The sequence below is a fragment of the Salvelinus alpinus genome, chromosome 28 (genome assembly GCF_045679555.1).
Source record: "Salvelinus alpinus chromosome 28, SLU_Salpinus.1, whole genome shotgun sequence".
Classification (NCBI taxonomy): Eukaryota; Metazoa; Chordata; class Actinopteri; order Salmoniformes; family Salmonidae; genus Salvelinus; species Salvelinus alpinus.
In genome coordinates, this window is record NC_092113.1 from 5709265 (window position 1) to 5727213 (window position 17949).

The following is a 17949-nucleotide window of genomic DNA, read 5'->3' on the forward strand; positions in this document are numbered from 1 at the left end:
CGAGGGCGCTCCTATTTACAAGGTACGGAAGATCATGGACATGCGTTCTCGGGGACGTGGTCACCAGTACTTAGTGGATTGGGAGGGTTACGGTCCTGAGGAGAGGAGTTGGGTTCCATCTCGGGACGTGCTGGACCGTTCGTTGATTGATGATTTCCTTCGTTGCCGCCAGGGTTCCTCCTCGAGTGCGCCAGGAGGCGCTCGGTGAGTGGGGGGGTACTGTCATGTTTTGTCTTTGATCATGTCTTGTCCCTGTGCTTCCCTCTGCTGGTCTTATTAGGTTCTTTCTCTTTCTCTCTCTCTATCGTTCCGTTCATGCTCCCAGCTGTTTCTCATTCTCCCTACGACCTCATTTACTCTTTCACACCTGTCCCCTATTTTGCCCTCTGATTAGAGTCCCTATTTCTCCCTCTGTTTTCCGCTCCTGTCCTTGTCGGATTCTTGTTTGATGTTTGCTGTTCCTGTGTCCTTGTTTCGCCCTGTCGTGTTCTTTGCCTTCTTCAGATGCTGCGTGTGAGCAGGTGTCAATGTCAGCTACGGCCAGTGCCTTCCCGAAGCGACCTGCAGTCTGTGGTCGCGTCTCCAGGCGTTCCTCTCTATTGACGAGAGGATTTCAGTTTCCTGTTTTGGATTACCATTGATTATATCCAGGAGAATCATTATTTGTTTAATACTGGAATAAAGACTCTGTTACTATTACGTCGCTTTTGGGTCCTCATTCATCAGCATAACACCCTCAGCCCACACCACACACCACACCACATGGGCATCATGATTCATGGTTTCCTTTTTAACAATACACTTATTACAGTTCATCAAGATGTACTTTACTTTTTTACACGTGGGGTACCACAGGGATCCATTCTTGGCCCATCAAGTGAGGGCCAGCACCCTAGAATTGTGTTTGTGTGTGATAAGATACCACATTTGAAATGTAGGGTGTGTGAATGACGTTTGCCTGTGCTGTGGGTCTGTTATTGCTGGGAGGAGCAGACCACACCGTTTGACACTCCACCATGCTGAGATAGAGACAGGAGGTGAGGTGTCAGCCAGTGGTGGAATAAGTACCCAATTGTCATACTTGAGTAAAATGAAGATACCTTAATAGAAAATGACTCAAATAAAAGTGAAAGTTACCCACTAAAATACTAGTTGAGTATTACATTTACTAAATATACTAAGTATCAAAAGTAAATATAACTACTAAAATATACTTAATTATCGAAAGAAAAAGTATAAATAATTTCAAATTCCTTATATTAAGTAAACCAGATGGCACCATTTATTTTTATTTACTTTATTTACAGAAAGCCATGGGCACACTCCAACACTCAGACATCATTTACAAAGGAAGACTGTGTGTTTAGTGAGTCCGCCAGATCAGAGGCAGTAGGGACGACCAGGGATGTTCTCTTGATAATTGTGTGAATTGGACCATTTTCCTGTCCTGATAAGCATTCAAAATGTAAAGAGTACTTTTGGATGCCAGGGGAAATGTATGCAGTAAAAAGTAACTTATTTTCTTAAGGAATGTAGTGAAGCAAATGTTGTTAAAAATATAAATAACAAAGTAAAGTACAGATACCCTCCCAAAAAACGACTTAAGTAGTACTTTAAAGTATAGTATTTTTACCTAAGTTATTTACACCACTGGTGTCAGCAATGGCACCCGTCACCTGCTCACTCCTTCTCTCTCTCTTCCTGGTGTGAGGGGAAACAGAAAGCCATGCTGCATTGTCATTGGGAGACCTCTGCATTAATGGAGGGTCCATTAGACGTACTGTACATTTATTTCACTAATTAATGTCCATGGATTCAATGGGTGGACTAGTGTGTTTGTAGGTGCCGTACGTCATGCACAAAATTGGATGGAATAGGGTTGCTTTGTCTGTGTGTGTGTGTGTGTGTGTCTGAGTGTGTCTGAGTGTGTGTGTGTGTGTGTGTGTGTGTGTGTGTGTGTGTGTGTGTGTGTGTGTGTGTGTGTGTGTGTGTGTGTGACACGCCATGACAGGTGGATGTCTTTGTCACACTCCCGTTTGTCAGCCGTATGGTGTAGAAACTGCAGTTGGTGTAGAGATGTTGGTGTAGCTGTTCTTCCACCAGAAGTTCAGAATTGAACTGGAACTTTATGAGGCTTACTCCCTAACTCCCCTCACCCTCTAGCTTCAATGAACCCTCTGCCAGCCCCCTCCCTGCCAAACTCCCCCCTGGAAGCTCCAGTGAGAGAGGAGGAGGAGGATGGTGTTCTTTGAAGTGTGTTTCCATAATGGGAGCAGTACAGGAGTGGGGTGTAATGAATTATTAGACTCAGAACATGACATCAAAACCAGTCCAATAATGTTAATGAACAGTAACACATACCAGTGTTTAAAATGGAAAAAACAACAATCATTAGGAATTCTTAATCATCAATTACCATGTCAATAGTTTCACAACCTTGAACAGTTTTTTAAAGGTATACGTTTTTAACCAGTTCAATAAAATGTAATATAAATGTCAGATTTAATTAACAATAACAATTAACATAGTGAATCAATCAATCAATCAATCAAATGTATTTATAAAGCCCTTCTTACATCAGCTGATGTCACAAAGTGCTGTACAGAAACCCAGCCTAAAACCCCAAACAGCAAGCTATGCAGGTGTAGAAGCACGTGGCTAGGATAACCTCCCTAGAAAGGCCAGAACCTAGGAAGAAACCTAGAGAAGAACCAGGCTATGAGGGGTGGCCAGTCCTCTTCTGGCTGTGCCGGGTGGAGATTATAACAGAACATGGCCAAGATGTTCAAATGTTCATAGATGACCAGCAGGGTCAATTAATAATAATCACAGTGGTTGTCGAGGGTGCAACAGGTCAGCACCTCAGGAGTAAATGTCAGTTGGCTTTTCATAGCCGATCATTCAGAGCATCTCTACCGCTCCTGCAGTCTCTAGAGAGTTGAAAACAGCAGGTCTAGGACAGGTATCACGTCCGGTGAACAGGTCAGGGTTCCATAGCCGCATGCAGAACAGTTGAAACTGGAGCAGCAGCACGGCCAGGTGGACTGGGGACAGCAAGGAGTCATCATGCCAGGTAGTCCTGAGGCATGGTCCTAGGGTTCATGTCCTCCGAGAGAGAGAAAGAAAGAAAGAAAGAGGGAAAGAGAGAGAAAGAGAGAGAGAATTAGAGAGAGCATACTTAAATTCACACAGGACACCGGATAAGACAGGAGAAATACTCCAGATATAACAGACTGACCCTAGCCCCCCGACACATAAACTACTGCAGCATAAATACTGGAGGCTGAGACAGGAGGGGTCGGGAGACACTGTGGCCCCTTCCGACGACACCCCCGGACAGGGCCAAACAGGCAGGATATAACCCCACCCACTTTGCCAAAGCACAGCCCCCACACCACTAGAGGGATATCTTCAACCACCAACTTACCATCCTGAGACAAGGCCGAGTAAAGCCCACAAAGATCTCTGCCACGGCACAACCCAACCCTGGAGAGGAAGATCACGTCATTGACTCAACCCACTCAAGTGACGCACCCCTCCTAGGGATGGCATGGAAGAGCACCAGTAAGCCAGTGACAGCCCCTGTAATAGGGTTAGAGGCAGAGAATCCCAGTGGAGAGAGGGGAACCGGCCAAGCAGAGACAGCAAGGGCGGTTCGTTGCTCCAGTGCCTTTCCGTTCACCTTCACACTCCTGGGCCAGACTACACTCAATCATAGGACCTACTGAAGAGATGAGTCTTCAATAAAGACTTAAAGGTTGAGACCGAGTCTGCGTCTCTCACATGGGTAGGCAGACCATTCCATAGAAATGGAGCTCTATAGGAGAAAGCCCTGCCTCCAGCTGTTTGCTTAGAAATTCTAGGGACAGTAAGGAGGCCTGCGTCTTGTGACCGTAGCGTACGTGTAGGTATGTATGGCAGGACCAAATCGGAAAGATAGGTTGGAGCAAGCCCATGTAATGCTTTGTAGGTTAGCAGTAAAACCTTGAAATCAACCCTTGCCTTAACAGGAAGCCAGTGTAGAGAGGCTAGCACTGGAGTAATATGATAATTTTTTGGGGTTCTAGTCAAGATTCTAGCAGCTGTGTTTAGCACTAACTGAAGTTGATTTAGTGCTTTATCCGGGTAGCCGGAAAGTAGAGCATTGGTAGAGCAGTAGTCTAACCTAGAAGTGACAAAAGCATGGATTCATTTTTCTGCATCATTTTTGGACAGAAAGTTTCAGATTTTTGCAACGTTATGTAGATGGAAAAAAGCTGTCCTTGAAACAGTCTGGATATGTTCGTCAAAAGAGAGATCAGGGTCAAGAGTAACGCCGAGGTCCTTCACAGTTTTATTTCAGACGACTGTACAACCATCAAGATTAATTGTCAGATTCAACAGAAGATCTCTTTGTTTCTTGGGACCTAGAACAAGCATCTCTGTTTTGTCCGAATTTAAAAGTAGAACATTTGCAGCCATCCACTTCCTTATGTCTGAAACACAGGCTTCCAGGGAGGGCAATTTTGGGGCTTCACCATGTTTCATCGAAATGTACAGCTGTGTGTCATCCACATAGCAGTGAAAGTTAACATTATGTTTCCGAATGACATCACCAAGAGGTAAAATATATAGTGAAAACAATAGTGGTCCTAAAACGGAGCCTTGAGGAACATCGAAATTTACAGTTGATTTCTCAGAGGACAAACCATCCACAGAGACAAACATATCTTTCCGACAGATAAGATCTAAACCAGGCCGGAACTTGTCCGTGTAGACCAATTTGCCAAAAGAATGTGGTGATCGATGGTATCAAAAGCAGCACTAAGGTCTAGGAGCACGAGGACAGATGCAGAGCCTCAGTCTGACGCCATTAAAAGGTAATTTACCACCTTCACAAGTGCAGTCTCAGTGCTATGATGGGGTCTAAAACCAGACTGAAGCGTTTCGTATACATTGATTGTCTTCAGGAAGGCAGTGAGTTGCTGCACAACAGCTCTGAACAATAGTTTGATAAGTTTATTGAAGTCTGGTTGACAGGGCAACTCGGAGCTCATGCTGGCTAGTTTGTTTCTGCTTTTGGTTTTCAGAACGGCCATAGCAGAGATGCCACTATCACACAGATAGATAATGCTGAACGGTAACATGATTCATGACAAACGAGAGCAGGATACTCTCCCACTACGCTGCAGCAGATCTGTGTCATTTTCGGGAAGCGCATAATCAGTCTTCAATCAAATGACAGCTCCACCAGCAGATCCTCTTCATTGCTTGGCAATGTGACGCTTCCCATCTCCACTCGAAAGGGGTCCTGTATCCAGTCGTCTTGTCTCCTGTTCTCCTCCGGGAAGTAGTCGGAAAACTTTCCCTGCAGCTTGACAAGATGCCGTTTAATGTTTTTTTTGTGTGTGTTGCTGTGTGCTTTGTTGATCAGATGCTGAATCTCGAAATCAGCATTGGGAAACATGTCAATCCTCCCGTTAGAAACATAATTTGCCCAAACAGTATGCTTAATCATGAAGGCATCCACTTTGTCACACTGTTCAAATCGATTGTGCCCCCTCCCTTGCATTGACACATTGAGCGAATTCAGATGATCAAAAATATCCACCAGGAAGGCAACTTGTGCGAGCCATTCCTCACAATCGAAATGTTCGGCCAGAGATTACTTGTTTTCTGAAAGAAACTTGGCAATCTCCGCTCGAAGCTCATAAAAGCGACCCAACACTTTACCCCTGGAAAGCCAGCGGACCTCTGCATGATAAAGCACTTGCTGGTGCTCGCTCCCCATATCCCTGCAGAAGGCCTGGAAACACCTGCTTTTTCTGGAACTCTTTTTGATATAGTTGACACACTTGATCACATCCTGGAGAGTGGCGAGGAGCTCAGGCACCATGCGCTTCGCTGCCAATGCCTCCCTGTTCCACGTCGCACTCGGTGCTCTCTCCAGGATCCGCTTTACTACTCCGGAGTGCTTACCTGTCATGACAGCAGCCCCATCAGTGGTCACACCAACGCACCCATCCCAAGCCAGTCCCACGGAGCCCAGATACATATCCATTTTGTTAAAGACAGCTTCTGCAGTGGTGGTGGTGGGCAAATCAGCACTAAAAAGGAACTGCTCCTCAAAGTTATGATCCCAGACGTGTCTGACATAGACCATTAGAATTGCACGGTTAGCCACATCTGTGGATTCATCAAGCTGCAGTGCTTAATGGCCATTTGCACTGGCGCGTTATGTCCTCAGACATGTCCTGGAATCTCCCAAGATTTCAGTGCACATATCAATCGCAGCAGGGAGTATGAGATCCTCTGCGCTGGTGTGGGCTTTTTTGCACTTGCTTTGGGCCACAAGGTATGATGCGTGAAGTGCCTTTTCTTGTACCGTGCATACGTTGTTCAATGACTCTTGTGAGGCCTCCAGATATTGACATTTCCTTTAAAAAAAGTCAGCTGTCTTATTTTTGTGGCTTAGATGCTTGGTGCCCAGATTACTTTTCATTTTGGAGGGTTTCATGCTCTCATTAGCTAACGGCCTATTGCATAGGACACACTGCGGTCTACACTCACCCTGACTGTCTTCTGTATATGTAAAACCATATTTGATGAAGTCGGGGTGGTATTCCCGGGTTGTCTGCCTTGTTGTTGGCATTGGAAGCAGCAGTAGATGAAGAAAAAACGTGTCCATGGTTTTACTCTGACAGCTAGCCTACATGAGTTAAATGACAGCTAACTATCCACATGTGCAATGCCTGCAGAACGCATCTGCATAGTTAGCTGTCAATCAAGCTAGCTGTCAGAAGAAGATCTGTATTATATGATTGGACGCGTCATATTTTAAACAAAACAAAACAAAACAAAACAATGAAATCTGTAATTTCATTGGATCAATGTGTGTGTGTGGGGCGAGAACTTTATTGTATTGGTCAGTGAGTGAGTCCTGCGACCCCTTAAAATTCTCCCGGGTCACGACCCCCAAGTTGAGAATCACTGGTCTAGAAGATCTAACAGTGATCTTTGGGTTACCCACCAAAACTAATTGTTGTCAGAAAATAGAAAGTGACATATCATTTGAAAGCTACAGCCCTTGTCTTTTTGAACATTGAACTCAAATCTTACTGCTGGAAATGTCATAACCCACCCCATAAAGGCCATAAATCATGTGCTATGGTCATATTCATAGAGTATGCAATGTAAGTTATGTCACCAAAAGGGCAAACATTTAGTATGCACGGAGAGGGTACACCCTGATGGTCATTGTAAAGCAATGCATTTCCTTCTCCATCCACATGACCTTGTATGCATCCTCCACATGCGCCATGATCTAGCTCATCGTTTGCAATACAAAGGTGGAAAATACATTTGAAGTTTCCTCACCTGTCTGTGTCTTATTTTTGTATATTTTTTTACTCGATAACTTGAAAGGCCTGATTCCCAATAGTTATTTTACGATGTCAGGCTTGAAAATCCGTTCAGCCATTTTGGCACAGTGACTCACTACCTAAACCAGACTCAACTGTTTTCAAGTGGCCAAGAGACCTCGTGTTATCTCCAACTGCTCTCTAGTGGATGAACTGGGAATCAGACAGGAGATATACAGTGCCTTCAGAAAGTATTCATACCCCTTGACTCATTCCACATTTTGTTGTGCTACAGCCTGAATTCAAAATGGATTAACGGATTTTTTTCTCTCACCCATCTACGTACACATAATACCCCATAATGACAAAGTGATAACATGTTTTTATTAAAAATGAAATAATGAAATATCTAATTTACATAAGTATTCACACCCCTGAGTCAATACATGTTAGAATCACCTTTGGCAGCTATTACAGCTTTGAGTCTTTCTGGGTAAGTCTCGAAGAGCTTTCCACACCTGGATTTTACAATATTTGCAAATTTCTTCAAGATCTGTCAAGTTGGTTGTTGATCATTGCTGGACAGCCAATTTCAAGTCTTGATCTACATTTTCAAACCGATTTAAGTCAAAACTGTAACTATGCCACTCAGGAACATTCCATGTACTCTTGGTAAGCAACTCCAGTGTGTATTTGGCCTTGTGTTTTAGGTGAATTTCTCTCCCAGTGTCTGTTGGAAAGCAGACTGAATCAGGTTTTCCTCTAGGATTTTGCCTGTGCTTAGCTCTATTCCGTTTATTTTTATCCCCCTAGTCCTTGCTGATGACAAGCATACCCATAACATGATGCAGTCACCGCCATGCTTGAAAATATGAAGAGTGGTACTCAGTGATGTGTTGTGTTGGATTTACCGCAAACATAATGCTTTGTATTCAGGCCACATTTTTTGCAGTTTTACTTTAGTACCTTGTTGCAAACATGATTTTTCTGGGTGGGACGATTTCCAGGTCTGCTGATTTAGCTTATATTACTTGATGTTACCAGATCAAAGAGGAGAGTTGAGCTGACAAAGATGGGACAGACAGACAGCTGTAAACCTGTAGAAGGAAAGACAAGGCTTTGGAGAAGAGTTGCCCTGGGGTCATTTCCGGCAGGTGTTACAGCATTCCCCATTCACTTCCACTTGCCAGGGAGGAGTCGCAAAATGGAGAGCTATTTATAAATGTTGGGTTGTGATTCTCTTAGAACTATTGAGCCAGACTTAACATACAAGGCTGCGTTTACACAGGCAGACCAATTCTGATCTTTTTTTCATTCATTGGTATTTTGACCAATCAGATAAGCTCTGAAGAAGATGTGATGTGAAAAGATTTTATGTGATTGGTCAAAAGACTAATTAGTGGAAAATATATTAGAATTGGGCTACCAGTATAAACTAGACTAGTTGGGAGGGATGTCATTTTTGGCTTACTAAGCAACAAAATTCAAAAATGGCCCACTAGATAACTGCAAAATGTGGCATTTATTTTCATTGTTCCAGAGAGCAATGTGGTTTAAGGCCTGTGATTCATTTTGATTGGGCTTCTCCAAGTGACTCAATAACGAGCAAATTTGTCTGTAACTCTAGTCGTTTCCCTATCACCTCTCAGAGTGGCCTGCCAGATTGGGGCTAAGGAGTCATGGCTGAGGAGGGAGAGAGTGACCATGTTATCAACACTCTGCCTGTGTTTTATGTGGTTTGTGAGACACATGTCCACTAGCTCTGAGTGCAATATTACACCAGCCTTGCAACTTATTTTTAAATTAAAGATAAATCTCTCCACTCCCCCACCTCTCTCTCTCTCTCTCTCTCTCTCACACTCTTTCTCTCGCTCTCTCTCTATCAGTTAGAGGAGTATCCGACTAAGCAGTCACTGTGGATTGTGGGAAGTGGAGGCGGAGGGCGACATGCAGAATGAGGCCCAGGGCCCGGCAGCCGCCAGTGCCAGCAGCATCAGTACGACTCCCAGTGTCACCACCAGCCTGGTCACTACTAGCAGCACTGGGAGGCCAACCCTGCCCCACATCTCTGTCTACGCTGGGATCCCAGGTAGACAGACTGCTCAGGTACAGTAGTAGCAATGTTTGTATACAGTATCTCAAAAGTGTGTTCAGTGTGGTGGCATGGAGTTAGTTGAACCCTTGGGTTGTTGCTGTTGCTGTTGGTGTTGCTAATGCTGTTGTTTTCACCATTGCAACATAATCCACTTATGAATTTGGATGTTTTGCTGCATCACAACAACAGCAATATAGTGCAATAAAGTGACTTTTCACACACGTAAAGCAGCATATGTCTTCAGAAAGCAATACTGTTGTAATAGGAGTTGGAGTTTGAAAGGTGTTATGAAATGGATTTGAAATGGATTTGATCTCCAACCCTGCTCAGTAGTGCAGAACAAGCAGCATTTGCCAGGTCTTTACCGCCATCTAGTGGCCAGTTTAAGACTAAAGCTATCGGTTGTGAGTCCAGGATGAGTGTTCAGTGATTGTCTCACTGATGATACTTACATTGAATTATTTTCATACCAGAATATGGTATGTGTTTTTCCTCCAGAAACAGATACTTGTCACTGCTCATCGGACACGTCAATTTAAGTGGTGATTCAAAGTATATATAATATGTGTATGTGACCAATAACATTTGATTTGATTTGAAAGTGCATAAAGGTATCAGCATTAATGATGCTTCAAATACCACCCAGTTAGAGGCAAAAGGGCCTACCTGAATGAAGACTCTGTGATCCTGACTATCATATTGAGCACTGAGAATCTAGGTCACAGGTCATTGGTCAACGTCTCTCCCTCCCTCTCACTCACTCACTCTCTCACTCTCTCTCTCTCTCTCTCTCTCTCTCTCTCCCATTTGCCATGCAACTCCACATAGACTCTCAGTCAAACTGAGATGCAATGATGTCACTGGTTAATGAGGGCTCCCCATGATGTGTGGGAGGGGCCAGTTAGGCTAAGGGAGAGCAGCTATTGGCTCCCAAAGGCAGAACTTCTCTCTTGTGTGGCTAGCCCGGTGCTTGGCTGGTAATTCCAGGTTGGGGAGGATTCTGTCTAAGGATCTCACAGCCCTGTAGGCGGAACTTCTATTGCAAGTGATGCCAAGTCGGTTCTAAAGAAAAAGAGAGGGTCTCATCTTATTTAACTCTATGAAGAGAAAGGGGCAATCCCCTGCTATTTGATCAAGGTTTGTTTGAGTTCACTGAAGTATTTTTTTTTAAAGATCTCCAAAGTGTGGTACGTAATGAGTTTCATCTGACTACAGCGTATCTCATTGATGCTTGTTTTAATTAATCCTAAAGAAACAAGTAATTGATAGTTCATTACAATGTAATTACCATTCTACTGTGTACAATCTTAGTAAATGCCTAGTCTGTATCGTAGTATAAAGTGCTACCATGAAGATGGGAAGTTTGCATGTTTTTTCAGTTGCATGGTCTTGGTCTGGTGTAAACAGGGGCCCGGCCAGTGAGGAGTGTGGAGGCAGGCAGGCAGTGATGGAGTAGGGCTGGTCCTCTAGAGGTCAGGGGGGCCTAGGAGGGGGTCTGCTGGGGAATGTGGCTTGGATGTCAGGCCTCTCTGACAGATGAGGTCTGGGTGACGGGGGAGGGGGGGCACTGAGCACTGCTGTCAGACACTGGCCCTCTGTCCTCCAGACTTTCTGGGGCCACCATTGAACCACAGAAATGGATGGGTGCCTTTAGGGGGGAATTTGGGCAATATGCTTTCTGAGGTGTATATACTGTATATCCCTCTCTCTCTCTTCTCCATCTTTCACCTCTCCCTCTCTCTGTGCAGGTGATCCAACAGGTGCTGGTGATCCCTTATCTCTAATATCTATCTGTGTGTGTGTGTCTCTCTCTCTCACATTACTATATCTATCTATCTATCTATCTATCTATCTATCTATCTATCTATCTATCTATCTATCTATCTATCTATCTATCTATCTATCTATCTATCTATCTATATATCTCTCACTCTCTCACTCTCTCACCTTTCCATCTTTCATCTCACTCTCCCTCTCTCTGTGAAGGTGGTCCAACAGGCGCTCCACAGACAACCCAGCACGGCAGCCCAGTACCTGCAGCAGATGTATGCAGCCCAGCAGCAGCACCTCATGCTTCAGACAGCAGCCCTCCAACAGCAGCAGCAGCAGCAACTGAGCAACGCTCAGCTCCAGAGGCTAGCCGGTGTGCAACAGGTCCATGTGAGTGGTGTGTGAGTGATGTGTTTGTGTGTATATTGGAGCATTGATTGTTTGTGGCCACAGGGACAAGGAAATTCCAGATTGCACTTTTTTATAGACACCAATACATTTGTACCATGCAGCAATAAAAGCCTAAACTCTGATGTTGCAAACAGCATGGTAACTGAGCCATATGAACCATATGATGAAGATGACAATTCAAAAGTTTTACTGATAGAACTATCCTGGCTAAATGAAATGAAATACAGCATATTGACTGGTATATTGTGTAACTGAGATGTGGTCAATCTCACCAAAGCAGATCTTGACCGTCTCGACCCAGTTTTCTGCTAAGGTTGGCCTTGTAATACACACTGCTGTCCTGGTGCCCAAGGACTGCCTCTGTATCACAGACATACATTAACTATGTCTCCAAAGTCATGCACACTGGTGATTTCTCTTCTATAGGATGCTGTGTGTGTCAGTGTGTTCATCGACCTTTGACCTGGACCAGGGGTTCACAACCTAGGGGGGACCTTCCTTGATTTGAGTGGTGTTTTCTTTTCTTAATTTTTACAATTTGCGATTCTTTATACCGATCTAAACGACGCATAAATCTGTGCTTTCAGCTGTAAAATGTCAGAGGAAGAACCGACTCTGATGCACATGGGGAATATCTTTGGTTTGTCTCTATGACATTCAGATGCTGAGGTACGACCTTCTAAAGTAGAGGAGTCAAATAAATTGGACTTTGCTTGGGAAGTAATCTCATACAATGTGTGACTCTGTCGCGAACAATTGATTAAATCACATTTGGTAAAAGAGAATATGTATAATTAAATTGAGGGTTCATATAAATTATCATAATAAAACATATTTCGTAACAGAATATAATTTGGGGAAATTGGGTCTCGACTATTTTCCTTATCCATTATTAATATTATTATTAAATAGCCTACCTAAAATATGTCATGCATCTTGCTAAACTATGTAGAAGTGCAGGAAATGAACTTAAAAAATAAAAATCATAGGTCCCTCAAACTGAACAAACTCAACCTGGTGTTGTATTTAATATAGGCTATCTCAATAAACAATAATAAAAAATAGTGACATTTTTCAAATGTGAAAAGGGTTGGGAACCCCTGACCTGGACCATATGATCCCTGGACCATACAGGTTGATAAGTATTGATCTCAACCCAACTGGTTTCTTTATGTCCATCTTTCAAATCCTCCTAGACAGCCATGGATTACACATTCATAATCTGATTTGCTCTCTTTAGTATTGTGTCGTTCAGTGCTCCAACGAGATAGACGAGACATTGAAAAGGGATGATTCTCGCGTGGGCTACACATTCTGGATGGATGTGTTCATTGCGAGTTGGTTCAAAAGCAACAGTATTATTAAAAATGAATATTAATTACCTTAACAATAGGCCATTGAACCAAACAAACCCATTCAAAAACAAATAGTGTTACAGTTACATGCTCGTTTTTGAGCATTTATTGTTTTAATCAACATTTCAAAACAAGGCATGGGTTCTATTGACTAGCTAGCTGATAGACTGCCGAAAAGACTTCCACACTCTGCCTCCCTTCCCTCCATGTTTACCTGCGATGGGAGCTGCTTCCTGTGGACTAATGTGTGGATTGATGGAGAGCCCTCTGTGCCTCTCTCTGTCTCTCTCTCTCTCTGAGAATTCCCCCAGGCTTCCTGAGCTCTGACAGTGATGAATGTCTGTGTACCCGGAAGACTGCAAGGCATATACCAGTGCCAAGGGAACCACAGCACACGACATACCTACTATACAGTGAGGTCCAAAAGGATTTGGATAGTGAAATTTTTTGTTGTTGTTTTGGCTCTGTGCTTCAGCACTTTGGATTTGAAATGAGACAATGACTATGAGGTTAAACGGCAGACTATCATATATTCGTATATATTCATCCATTTCGGGTGAATCGTTTTGAAATTACAGTGGTTACATCAAGCTTGTGTCTACAAACTTGTTGGATGCATTTGCAGTTTGTTTTGGTTGTTTTAGATCATTTTGTGTCCTATAGAAATGAATAGAAAATAATGTATTGTCATTTTGGAGTCACTGTTATTGTAAATAAGAATATATGTTTCTAAACACTTCTAACTTAATATGGATGCTAACATGATTACGGGTGAATGGAGTCCATGTCCTGACTTATGTCTCAGTCTCTCTATTCTGGGGTTCAGGGTAATAACTTTTGTTTAGATGTCTGTGAGAAATTGCAGTGCCATAGACATGGACCTCAATAGTGTGATTGAATTGTGAATTGAGTGTGTATCTCAGTAGGAATGGTTTATAGTTAAAGGTCAATTTAAAAAAAAAAAAGTCTTAATATCAAATCATTTCTGGGTAACAATGAAGTACCTTACTGTGATTATTTTGTATTATTATTTTCAATTTTCAACTGAACACTATCTTTCTTATTGGTCTGTTAACTATGTCACCCGGCAGGCTAAAACTCCATCCTACCAAAACTATTCAAACAGCTCTTCCACTAAAAGGGCATTATCCTCATTTTCATCATATATACTACCGGTCAAAAGTTTTAGAACACCTACTCATTCAAGGATGTTTCTTTATTTTTGCTATTTTATACATTGTAGAATAATAGTGAAGACATCAAAACCATGAAATAACACATATGGAATCATGTAGTAACCAAAAAAGTGTTAAACAAATCAAAATATATTTTATATTTGAGATTCTTCAAATAGCCACTCTTTGCCTTGATGACAGCTTTGCACACTCTTGGCATTCTCTCAACCAACTTCATGAGGTAGTCACCTGGAATGCATTTAAATTAACAGGTGTGCCTTCTTAAAAGTTAATTTGTGGAATTTCTTTCCTTAATGCATTTGAGCCAATCAGTTGTGTAGCGACAAGGTAGGGGGGTATACAGAAGATAGCCCTATTTGGTAAAATACCAAGTCCATATTATGGCAAGAACAGCTCAAATAAGCAAACGGAAATGACAGTTCATCATTACCTTAAGACACGAAGGTCAGTCAATACGGAACATTTCAAGTGCAGTCGCAAAAACACCAGGAAGAGTAGCTGCTGCCTTGGCAACAGCTAATGGGGATCCCTAATAAATACAAATACAAATTACAGCTATAGCTAAAGAGCACTAGTGGTTGCTCACTACTAGCCATGTAAAGACATCCATATCGTTTACCCTCACATATTTAATTTTTTTATTTTTAATCCCAGCCCCCGTCCCCGCAGGAGGCCTTTTGCCTTTTGGAAAGGTGAAATAAATTTAAAAAAAATAAAATAACAAATTGCTCTCCATCAGTATGAGACCTGGCTGGTTAAAATGGGCTCTTGATGGATGACTAGTCCCTCTCTGGGGGCACAATCATCTTACACTATGAGGGTATTTACACTCTATTAGAGAAGAGGAGGCTACACCTGGGGGCTAAGTCTCTGTCCATTACTCTTTGGTCTGTATTGGGATTTCCCTACGTAGTGGCAAATAGCAAATACTTATAAGAAGAAAAGTAGGTAAGTAGCCTTGTCCGAGCCAGAATGGCCCACAGAGCAGGAGTGTATTTCCTGTTTCTGTAACCTGAGGCGGCTTGATGTACAAGTACGCTACTTATAAGGAACACCATAAATAATTGTTTAGTATATTTATCCTTTATTTCATTAGGCAAGTCAGTTAAGATCAAATTCTTATATACAATGACTGCCTACCAGAGAACAGTGGGTTAACTGCTTTGTTCAGGGGCAGAACAGATTTTTATCTTGTCAGCTCATTCAAACCAGCAACCTTTCAGTTACTGGCCCAACACTCTAACCACTAGGCTACCTGTTGCCCCAACCACTAGGCTACCTGCTGCCCCAACCACTAGGCTACCTGCAGGATGGCACAAATGATTGATTGTTAGTTTTGATATTGGTACCTTTCTTAATTTCCTTCATTTCCCAGGCTACCATAGTGGCAGGAAGACAGAGCTCCAACCAGAATTGGACCTCCTCTCACCAGACATGTTCCACACAGACCACTGTGAGTGGAACTGTTTTAATAAAGCTGTCTGTCTGTAGCTAGTCCACTGATTTTAATGACTGTCCCTGTTTCTGTCTGCTTGTGTCCTTGTGACCTAGATTATTTTTGTGTGTGCTACATGTCTATGTCAGCATGTCTGTTCCTGCATCTTTGTGTCGTTTGCGTCTTTATGACTTGATTATATCTATGGCATGAGGGCATGTTCATGAGTGGGCAACCTTACAGAACGTTCATAAAATAAACATATTAACAGATATGATTGAAATTGTGTTAGTTCTTCTACAAGTTATAGTCATTACAGCACACCCCTCTCCCAGGTAAACCCGGCCACACCTCCAGCAGCGGCCCAGATAATCAGCAGAGTCCAGAGCGTTAGCTCCACTCCCACCTGTATCCCCCAGCAGGCTGTGCTCCTAGGCAACGCCTCCAGCCTCGTCCTCACCGCCAGCCAAGCTCAGATGTATCTGCGGGCTCAGATGGTAAGAGAGTGGCACGTGCGCACACATTTGTCATACCTATTTCACCGCTGATTGAATGGTCTATAGTCATCTCCTCTCCACACAACTAGATGGGCCTCTTCATCTGAATAGTAAAGGAACGTTTTGCTCAATCTACTCAAATCTAATGTTATTGATCGCATACACGTTTAGCAGATGTTATTGCGGGTGTAGCGAAATGCTTTTGTTCCTAGCAGTAATATCTAACAATACACAACAATACACTTTGGTAAACCGTGGGGTGTTGGGTTGAGCGCACAGAGATGGACACAGAGACAGGGAGGTTCTAGTCAGAAAACAAGACTTTACTAGGTAACAAAAATAAATGTAACAACAAAATAACTTAGGGTTGGCTCGGTTCTTCTTCTCATATTAGGCGCCGTGCCTCATTCCTCTCTGTAGGCTCACTCCTTGACTCTCACTTTTTCTCTCCCACGGGGTGCCATTGTGCTCCATTTATGTGGCCTGCACGGCTGGTTGGCACTCTCCCCTAATTACCTCTAATTGGTGCCATCAGCGTCGGGGTGCCCAGCCTGCGTACTCCCAACAGAGGGGGCCAATGTCCCAGCATGTACCTCCCCTCTATCACCAACCCCCAGGGTAGACCTGCCGGGATACCACAACACACAAATATAAAAGTAAAATAATGGAATTAAGAAATATAGAAATATTAGGACGAGCAATGTCGGAGTATGAATAAATATATATATTATTTGTATTTATTAATGATTAAATACAGCCTTATTCTAAAATGGATTAAATCATGTCCTAATCAATCTACAAACAATACCCCATAATGACAAAGCAAAAACTGTTTATTTTTTTTATTTTTGCAAATGTATTACAAATAAAAGAAAATGAGATATGACATTTACATAAGTATTCAGACCCTTTACTCAGTACTTTGTTAAAGCACGTTTGGCAGCGATTACAGCCTCGAGTCTTCTTGGGTATGATGCTATAAGCTTGTCACTTGTATTTGGAGAGTTGCTCCCATTCTTCTCTGCAGATCCTCTCAAGATCTGTCAGGTTGGATGGGGAGCATCGCTGCACAGCGATCTTCAGGTCTCTCCAGAGATGTTCGATCGGGCTCAAGTCCCGGCTCCAGCTGGGCCACTCAAGGACATTCAGAGACTTGTCCCGAAGCCACTCCTGCGTTGTCTTGGCTGTGTGCTTAGTGTCGTTGTCCTGTTGGAAGGTGAACCTTCACCCCAGTCTGAGGTCTTGAGCACGCTGGAGCAGGTTTTCATCAAGAATTTCTATGTACTTTGCTCCGTTCATCTTCCCCTCAATCCTGACTAGTCTCCCAGTCCCTGCCACTGAAAAACATCCCCACAGCATGATGCTGCCACTACCATGCTTCAGCGTAGGGATGGTGCAGGTTTCCTCCAGACGTGAGGCTTGGCATTTAGGCCAAAGAGCAACTTGGTTTTATTAGACCAGAGAATCTTGTTTCTCATGGTCTGTGAGTCCTTTAGGTGCCTTTTGGCAAACTCCATGGGCAGTCTCCCTGACCAAGGCCCTGACATTCCCAGTGGGTCAGAAGTTTACAGACACTCAATTAGTATTTGGTAGCATTGCTTTTAAATGGTTTAACTTGGGTCAAATGTTTCGAATAGCCTTCCACAACCTTCCCACAATAAGTTGGGTGAATTTTGGCCCATTCCTCCTGACAGAGCTGGTTTAACTGAGTCAGGTTTGTAGGCCTCCTTGCTCACACACGCTTTTTCAGTTCTGCTCACACATTTTCTATAGGATTGAGGTCAGGGCTTTGTGATGGCCACTCCAATACCTTGACTTTGTTGTCTTTAAGCCATTTTGTCACAACTTTG

General features: G+C 43.1%; 1 protein-coding gene across 8 annotated transcripts in view; it reads left to right on the forward strand.

Moving 5' to 3' along the window:
• The window catches only part of LOC139557011 (polyhomeotic-like protein 2), a 48268-nt gene that overhangs the window by 10842 nt on the left and 19477 nt on the right, over window positions 1–17949 (forward strand). For 6 of the 8 annotated variants that reach the window (XM_071371290.1, XM_071371288.1, XM_071371289.1 and 3 more), the window contains exons 2-5: window positions 9227–9446; window positions 11422–11595; window positions 15543–15620; window positions 15938–16099. In XM_071371290.1, coding sequence (XP_071227391.1) covers window positions 9288–9446; window positions 11422–11595; window positions 15543–15620; window positions 15938–16099 — 573 coding nt within the window. In that variant the 5' untranslated portion in view covers window positions 9227–9287. Of the gene's footprint in view, window positions 1–9226; window positions 9447–10399; window positions 10623–11421; window positions 11596–15542; window positions 15621–15937; window positions 16100–17949 lie in introns of those variants that run through there. The other 2 variants (XM_071371295.1, XM_071371296.1) reach the window with 2 other exon arrangements.